The sequence below is a fragment of the Delphinapterus leucas genome, chromosome 3 (assembly GCF_059928025.1).
Source record: "Delphinapterus leucas isolate spDelLeu-1000000601 "Yukka" chromosome 3, BTC_Dleu_Yukka2, whole genome shotgun sequence".
NCBI lineage: Eukaryota > Metazoa > Chordata > Mammalia > Artiodactyla > Monodontidae > Delphinapterus > Delphinapterus leucas.
In genome coordinates, this window is record NC_143131.1 from 116,031,697 (window position 1) to 116,040,865 (window position 9,169).

At 51.2% G+C, this 9,169-nt stretch overlaps 1 protein-coding gene across 1 annotated transcript in view; it reads right to left on the reverse strand.

Annotated features, from left to right (window-relative positions):
* SPOCK1 (SPARC (osteonectin), cwcv and kazal like domains proteoglycan 1) overlaps window positions 1-6,061 on the reverse strand; it is a 554,568-nt gene extending 548,507 nt beyond the window's left edge. Inside the window, exons 1-2 of the mRNA XM_022588868.2 lie at window positions 4,837-6,061; window positions 4,052-4,237 (exon numbers count right to left, since the gene is read on the reverse strand). Of these exons, the coding sequence (XP_022444576.1) occupies window positions 4,052-4,237 (186 nt within the window). The 5' untranslated portion in view covers window positions 4,837-6,061. The remainder of the gene's footprint in view (window positions 1-4,051; window positions 4,238-4,836) is intronic.
* Between the last annotated feature and the right edge of the window lie 3,108 nt (window positions 6,062-9,169).

The following is a 9,169-nucleotide window of genomic DNA, read 5'->3' on the forward strand; positions in this document are numbered from 1 at the left end:
AATTATCCCGGAGTTAAATGTCAGGGCTAGTTTCATGAGTGCAAAAGAAAGAAAATGTCATGTTTGGTGTAAGCAACAATATTATTTTAATCAAATCAGAAGCTCATTATTAGCAGAAGATAAGGCCTGATGTGACCCCGACAATAAGCTGTGTCCAGCGCCTGGCTTCCCACTCCACTCTGTCTCAACCTAAGGCTCTTCACTGATTTCCCTCAGACATAAAGCAGCAAAGACTTGCAGTGTGATACCAGTGGAGGCTCACAGCCAAAACCCACTCCGCTCTTGGTGGGCTGCAGTGCAACAATCTCGCAAGAGTCTAGAGTCAGACTGCCTGGGTCCAGTCCAGCTGCTCCACAGCCTAGCTCTGTGGGCAAGAGACTTCACCTCCCAGTAAATAAGAACAACAGTACTTCTCTCCCAGAATCGTTATGAATATTAAATGAGATACTATATGTAAAGTACCTTAAACAATGCCTGGCACACTAAGTGCTGGATAAATGTTAGGTATCATCTATTTCTGCAATGTTTTCTTTTTTTTTTAATTTCAACCAGCACATATTACCTTTATAAGAAAAAAACTTTAAAAAAATAACAATAAGAAAGAAATATTGACAGCGTAAGTTAAAGGATTTCATCCAGTAGACAAGTGGTTACCTGAGAGAAGAGATCACATTTATTTAACTTGCTCACCCTTTTGGCCACTGCCTAGCACATGGTAGACAGTCAAATATTTGCTGGAATGAATGGACGTACAAATGAATGTAGGAATTAACAGAGGAAATTTCCTTATAGTAATGGTTATGCAAAGCCAAATGAGATTCAGAAAAAAGTCAGGAAAATGGTTGTGGCATCCTGACCCCTCAACCTCAAACCACAGAGGATTTTAACTCTGCACGCCAGTTGGAGCAGCTGGAGGTGGGAAATTACTGTACAACTTAAAACAAACACCTGCCTTCTTTATCTTCTCCTTCTTAATACTATATCTGTGCAAAAGTTTGGGTATCCATCTGGCCAAAACATCCCAACTGCTAGTCTTTATAAAAGAATAATGACCAAACTAACAGGCCACCAGTACACTTAGGAGCAAGCACCTGTATGTTGTTATATTCCTCCTGGCTCCATTGCTCCAGGCAACAAGCCACAGAGTAGTTGTGAAAGTCTGACTTCTAGAAAGAAGGCGACAGATTATTTGTGTATCTAGAACAACAGGACCTCTTCAAAGCATTAAGTAGGGGCTATCAGGTCATCTCTGGCACACTCAACAGGCAGGGGAACACGGAGCACACGGCCCGCCACCATTTCCATTTCAAATTTAGCCAATAACCACCGCCAATGGGTATCATCAACTCTCTAAAAGGAGCCCTTAGTTTTCAGTTTCACAAGTTCAAAAATCCCTTCTAAATATCTCTCCCCCAAATGCAAAAAAAGTGACAAGTCAGGGGAAAGGCAAGAAGTTTTCTTTCACGGTGACTTTCAAAACCAAGCATCGTAACAACCTCAGGGCTTGGTCTTTCAAAGTTATCAGTGGTTTCCACAAAACTCAAAAACAACAGCAGAGAAGCTGAGCTTTGCTAACCTCAAGTAAGGCCTGGCTCAGTGAAAAATGACCAGGCTGGCTGAGCAATGACACCATTAGCTGGGGCTTTACACTGTCCACTGAACTACTGGCTCCTGTAGGAAGCAAATTTTAGTCCTTGGTCCCAGGGGACCGAGGCTCTGTGTTCATTTCAAGTAAAAGGCCCAACTGAAGACACTTAGACTTGGCCTAAAAGAGCATCTAGTTTGCATTTCACAACACTTTAAAGAGGCTAATGGCATTAAATTATGTCTGACCCACAGCTAGCAACAGAAGACTCCAGGAAGCATATAAAATGGTTGATGATTGAAGATATTTGTGATTTTGAAGCATTATGGATGTTTTTAAAATAGTATGCTGGATTAAGTTATCATTTTAAAAGAATATATGCTGCTAAAAATATTAGTTTAACACCTAAAATTGCTCCAGAAACAAAAAAGCAGTGCATTTGAACATAGAGGCTTTTCTCTTTCTGTTAAGCTTTGGACATTTTTACAAGGCGGAACTTCCTAATCATTCTAAGAATTACCTAGAATGTTCATTTAAAATATGGATTCCCAGCACTTATCCCAGAACTATAGAATCAGAATTTCTGAGGAGGAAGGGGTGAGTGTGGGTGCTACAATTTAACAAGCACCCCAGGTGAGAGCTTCATGATCAGCCGGGTTTGTATCAATAAAAACACTGATCCAAGAATTTAAAATGTCACCATTTGCAAGGAAGATGAGAAGTGAAGAAAAGCCCAATCTTTCAAAATTTAAATCTGAATGGGAAACAAGAATAATTCCATATTTATGATGCACCAAGACTAGAAAACCTTGAACAGACACAAAAGCAGAGTAAACCTTTCCATACCCAAAGACCAACAAGCACAGCCGCTTTCCATCTGACCCAGCTGCCACGCAAACCAAGGCGTGTGCAAAGGGGCCCTTGTCCTCCACACCTGGCCCAATTCTCCAGCTCCAGCCGAGTTAAGCATCCGCCCTGTTCCTCAACTCTATCTAAAATGTAATGGCAAAAGAAAGAAAAAAGCAAGATAGTTCCTATCCTATATGAGTCTGGGAATGGAAGCTTCCTTGGGGCATCTTTTGGGCATCTTGGCCATCTTTTTCAGCTGCAGGCAAAGGCAGTCAGTGCAGGGCTCCTTGGAGCGGAACCAAAAGGGGATCGAAGATGGTTAACAGACTAGATCAGGGACAGGAGGACGTGTGGCAGGGATCTCATGGTGCAGGGTGGTGGGGGGAGCAATAAGCCCTCAAATAACTTGTTCAATGAAAGTGTTTAATAGCCTCTTTCAAGGAAAAGACCATCAACTAGAGGGAGAGGGAAGAGGAACAGAGAGAAGAGAGATAAGTAAGCCCCCGCTCAAGGCCTAGGCTCCTGTGGAATGGGACCTGGAGAGGTGCTCTTTAGAAAGTCCTAGAAGACACCTGGATTCACTGGATTCCTCAGGCCCTCCCTCTGCAAGGACTGGGCATGCCGGGCATGGGGCTAAGAGGAATCCAGTGTAGGAGGTGACTTGCACACATCTCCCACCTCAGGGAGCCCTGTGCCAAGAACAGGGGCTCGGTGGTATGGGTCTCTCCCAAAGGCAGGAGTTCCCGATGTTAAGTATCATCAAAGTTTTTCCTAGTCCCCTAGAAGCGAGAAGCCCCAGCCACCTGGGGCGGCCTTTGAAAGAGCTGGCAGCAGCTCCCACAGCACAGAGGGAATGCCATCTGCTGGAAAGACTGTGTCAGGTACCTCTCGTCCAGCATCCTCTGGGGCGTACCTGGGGAGCCGCAGTCAGCCTGAGGCAGAAACAGGCAGCAGATTGCCTCTGGGTGCCCAGGAATAACTTTCTCCCCTCCTACAGCTCCCTCAGAGGAGCAATCCTCTGCCACCCAGGCTCCCCCTCATGGCGGTGGACCAACTCCACGAGGTGCCTCCTCCTTTTCTCTTCCCCTAAAGACGCCAAGGGTCAAAACCACCATGCTCCCACCCAACATTTCATCAGGCCTGTGGCCATGACTCTCCGAACCTCCTGGGACACCTGCCTCCCTACTCAGTGAGCTGGGCTCACCCCAAACCTAACCTCTGCAGCAGGCATTCTTCTGGAACACCCTAGAGATGGTCTAAATAGCCTCTGCCCAGGGAGGTCTTCCAGGGGGCTTGGCAAAGTCAACCATCAGCGTTAGGAGATCTCAGAAGCTTAAGGAGCCTCTCCCTCCGCAGCTGCTCGCTATTTACACCATGTTTAGTACAGTCACCTCCCCCAGTCCGACAAATACACACACCTGGGCCACAGGTAACAGGCGGAGAGCATCAAGCCTTCGAAGTTCTCTTTAAAGTTCCTCTCAGGCAAGATGAAGCCCAGGAACCCCGAACCGACAAGCTGCCGGCGAAGTCTGCCCCAGTGCCCTCCCCACCTACTTCAGAGGCCCCCTCTGAGAGGCTCCCCCGCCCCCCGCAGGGCCCGGCGGCGGCTGTACTCACGTCTCGAAAGCGGTTCCAGTACTTGTCCCGGTCGTACTGGGAGACTGTGCTCAGCCACTGGTCATTGTCCAGGAAATTGCCGTTGTTGGGGCCCGCGCCTCCTGCGAGCGCGTCCAGGTGCCGGCTCTCGACCTGGAGGAAGCACCACGCCGCGGCGGCCGCCGCGAGCACCACGATCGCTGGCATCTGCGGGGCAGGGGCAAGCGGGGGCGGTGAGCGGGAGGCCAGGGCGGTGACGAGCCCCGCACCGGGCGCCCAGGACTGAGCGCCTCCGCCACCGGCCCCCGCTGTCGGCGTGGGGGGATCTCCCAGCAGGGACAGGGTCAGCCCTCGCACACCGGGGGCGGATCTACAGACCTAGGGACCCCGCTCATGAATGGGGGGCTCAGTTACAAATGAAGAGGCTGCGTCACAAATTAGGGGCCGCTATCAAACTACAGAGGACCTTGTCATCTATTCTCCGGGTACCCCACTGGCCGCCACTCTCGGATAGGGGCTTCAGTAACCCTCCCCAAAAAACGGAGAGCCCTCGATCCGCAAGCGGCACTCCCAGAGACGGTGCACAGAGCCCCGGGGTAGGGAGACAGGGAAGAGGGCTCCGAGCAGCAGTCCGGGCTCCGGTTGAATGGGGTGGGGTGGGGGGGTCTCCCCTCGCCCGCCCTGCCGCCTCGGGGAAAGAGGGGCGCGCGGAGATAGCCCCAGGCCCTGACCCGCCAGCCCCCAGGTGGCCGCGGGGAGGTCCCAAGTACGCCAAGTTGGGGCGCGGGGTTCTGTGGGACACGTACCTTGGGGCCCGGCCCGGGTCCCCGCGTCCGAGTTGCTCAAGCTCCTGTGGCGCGGTCGCCGAGAAAGCTGATCGGCGGGCTCGCTCCCCTGCGCTCCTGCTACCCGCCGCCCAGAGTCCTGACGCTTTGTGAGCCCGCAGCGCTCTGGCTCCGCTCGCTCGCAGGCTCGCTCGGGCGCGGCGTCCGCGGGCGGAGGAGCCCGAGCGCACGAGCCGAGGCCTCTGGCGACCCCTGGCGGCTGCGCGCTGCTGTGGGGCGCGCCTGAAAGCCCCGCCGCCCCTGGTCCAGCTGCCAGGGATCTGGTTAGCCACATCTCAATGCAGGGATGAAATAAGCTTTCAGGCCCAAGCTGGTGAGAGACAGCTGAGGAGACTGAGGATCAAGGCCAAGAAGCGGGCCAACGTTTGAGGCATTCTCAAAAGCAAGGTCGTAGGGCCACTTAAGTCAGAATCACCTTGTTGGGGGGAGGGGAGGGCTTCTTAAAAATGGGAATTCCTGGCCCACGCCCCAGACTTGCTGAATCAGCATTCCTTAGGAGAGCCTCCCCGAGGTGAGTGAATTTCTGCACTGCCCATCCCAGGTCATGCACCCACCCGCATTTCTGTACGTCCATGCCCTATACCATGCCACCTGCTGTCAGTCTCTTAAAGACAGTCCTTCTGGCCTCCACTTCTATCATTTCCACAGCTTTGTGTCACCACATTGACCCTGTGGTCATCCCTTGGTGTTCTTATACAGAGAAGCCCGTATCTACTTCTGTCCCCTCCCCCTTGGGAACTAGCCCCAGCACCAGCCTATTGGGTTTTCCTAGAGGGGAGGGAGGGGACGGAGAAGAACCAGGCCAGGCTTCAGGGACAGGACACAGAGGCAGGAGACCCAACCCCCATCGGCTTTCCAGATCCTCGGACAAGTCTGATCAAAAGGGCTGGAAGGCATTCGTGCAGCCCCTGCCTGGGTGCAGGGGACACCTACCTGCTGCCTTTCTCCTGTACAATCTCAACCCATTCCGCAGACAGCTGGGTGCTCTTTTAGCACAGGGCTGATGTAGTCACCCATCTCCCCTCAGCACACTCTTAAATCTCTTCACGTTGCTTTCTGATAAAGACTAAACTCAAGACTAGGGCTCCAGGCCCTGCACAGCTGGCTCTGCCCACCTCTCCAGCTGCCTCTCATGCCACCCCCTCCTCCTTCCTTGACTTCCTGGACAGGCTGACCTTGGTATGGGCCTCCGTGGAGATGGGTTCCATCCATCACTGGGTGTTGACCTCTGCCTGGGCCATTGACCACACCCACCCCCAACACTGGCCTCACTGATTTCACCCCTTGGCTTAGTCACCCTGGCTTCTCCAGGCAGACTTGCTGAACCTGTGGCTGAGGCCAGGATGCTGGTGACTTTCTCCTTGAGAACACAATGCTTCTCAGCGGTAAGCTTACTGCGCTTGAAATCATTCACTCCATGTCTGTGTCCCTGGCTGCCTGGAGCTCTGTGAGGGCAGGGGTCAAGTTTGGCTTGTTCACCACTGTCCCCCGTGCCCAGAGCCAAACTCATGACATGAAGCAACTGCTCAGAAAATACTTGATGAATGAATGAATGGTACCCAACCATAGTCTGGAACCACACGCTTCTCAGCCCACATGCCCCAGCGTGTGCGATACGGTCAGCTGTCAGTTGTACTGCAGATAACTTGGTTGCACGTACTTTAATGTGTAGAAGTTGGATTATGAGTTTTTTCCTAAAGAGTAGCGGATGCTTATCCCAGCATTACTCTCACTGATTCACATCCTAGACGCTTTCTTAAAAGGGAGAAAAGGAGTGGAGTCACAACTATTATATTGGGGACTGCACGTCATCCACAGTTTATTTTATCATGGGAATGTTTTAGGGATTTCAATATCATATCCTGGGGGTATCAGAGCAGGAGAGAGGTTTAGAAGTGATGGAGAGTACATTTCTTACTTTCCCATAGAAACCCAAGTAAGCAGCTACTGCCCCATTTCTCTGCCCAGTTTGATGGCAAAACTCCTCCAGAGAGTCATCCCCAGGTGTCGTTTCTGCCTTCTCCGCTCCAATTTATTTTTCCACCCACTCTGTCTTTCAGCCTCACTAACTAACAGACATGACTTGTCACCATCAGCAACTTCCTCCGCGTGGGCAGCCCTCGGTCCCCCACACCCCGCCTTAACCTCTGAGAGGTTCCTTCAGGCTCTCGTGGCACCCATCCCTCCCGGCTTTCCTACTTCCCGCTGGGCGCTCCCACGTATATACCAGAAGTTCCCAGGGCTCAAGCCAAAGCTCTCTGCCCTTTCTGTCTAAACCCTTTCCCTGGGTGTTCCCATCCTGTCCTGTGCTGAGATGGTCCAGTTGCATTTCTAGCCCAGAAGTATCTGATAACTTCCAGCTGTATGTCCAACTTCATACTCAACATCTCCTCTGGGTGCCCCATGGGTATGTCAAACTTTACCAGGTCAAATCAGAAGTCTAGATTTCCCTCCATGAACCTGTGCTCTGAGTCCTCCCTATAACATTCTCCCCACCCATGTGGCTGCTAAAGTCAGAAACCTACAAATCATCTTCAGTCCTTCCATATCCCAGTCCCCTCACTGCCCATCTATCACCAAGCCGATCCCCTCCACTTCCAGACTCCCCTCCAGTCCATCCTCATCCTCCACATCCACGGGCACCACCAGGTCCACTTGGCTGTCACCTCCCACCTGGAAGAGTGTCTTCTTGGCTCGTTTCATTGACTCTTTTCTTTCCCTTCCAACCCATATCCACTCAGGGTCAGAGCAATCTTTAACACAGAAATTACTCCTTTGCATAAAACTGCTCAGTGGCTCACCATGACACTGAAACAAATCTCCAAACTCCTTCCCGTGATCAATAAAGCCCTGCACCATCTGGCCCCTTCCCTCGTGCCGTGATTCCCTGGATTCTAGCCACACTCCTGCTCATGGCTTTGCACACACACCAAGCATGTTCTCACCTTGGGTCCCCTGCACTGACTGCACCCTCTGCCTGAACGGTCCTCTCACTGCTCTTCAAAGCTCAGCTCCTTGGGCATCAGATCTCAGCTCAAATGACACCACCTCATTGAAGCCTTCCCTGACCACCCATCTAAAATAGGCCCTCCCCATCCCAACCACATCACTACTCTCCATCCTTGCATTTGGTTGTTCCCTTAAGAGTATTTTGTCCCTTTGATTCTCTCTCTTCCAATTCAAATATTAATTCCAGGAAGACAAAAATAATGTCTTTTTCACTCCTGTATCCCCAGGCTTAACTCACAGCCTGACATCCAGTGGCCATTCAATAAATATCCAATAATTGAATTAATGATTTTTTTTTCTTTGCATGTGTTGGGTCTTTGTTGCTGCGCATGGGCTTCTCATTGCGGTGGCTTCTCTTGTTGCGGAGCACGTGCTGTAGGCACGCAAGCTTCAGTAGTTGCAGCACACAAGCTCAGTAGTTTTGGCTCACACGCTGTAGATCGAAGGCTCAATAGGTGTGGTGCATGGGCTTAGCTGCTCCGCAGCATGTGGGATCTTCCCAGACCAGGGATCGAACCCACATCCCCTGCATTGGCAGGCAGATTCTCAACCATTGCACCACCAGGGGATTCCCTGCATGAATGACTGAAGCAAACTGCATAAACCTCAATTTACCCTAACGTTTGAAAAGTGTCTGGAGATGTTTCCTTTGGTTGCCCTTAAACCCCTTGCTCTGCAGATCCAAGTTCTGCTTTTCTGGCAGGCCATCCCCAGTTTAATCAGAGGGCATCTGCTCTTGGCCAAGCTCCAACTTCACAACTGGAATCTTCCCTGTAACCACCTACTGGGGTGGGAAGGGCAGCCAGAGCAGCCCAGGCAGGTGTAGGGGTGCTGGATATGGCCTGAGCCGAGAAAGGACGTAACCTTGGAGCAGGGGCAAGGAGCTAGGAGCTGGAGACCTGCCATCCGATCAGACAGCACCTGAGGGGAGGAATGTCAGATTTATTTGGCTTCGGGAAGGACCGGGACCAAAATCAATACTGAGCCTTGGGGCTGTATTTCTGCTTGTCATTGGCTTACACACAACTATAATAACTCCTTGTTTTAACATAGTTCTTATTTCCAAAGAGCCCCACATGTTTTATTTTCAGTTTAATGGATCCTCAGACATGTGCTGTTGGTATTCTGAAGCAGACATAACCATCACCATTTTATGCTGGGGACAGGGGCGCCCAGAAAGGTTAGATGAATTGCTGAAGGTCGCAGAAAGAGAGAAAGATGGATCTCGCAGTGGAAACTTCTAGGTTTAGCCCCCACTTCATGACACTATGCTGGCTAGAATGAG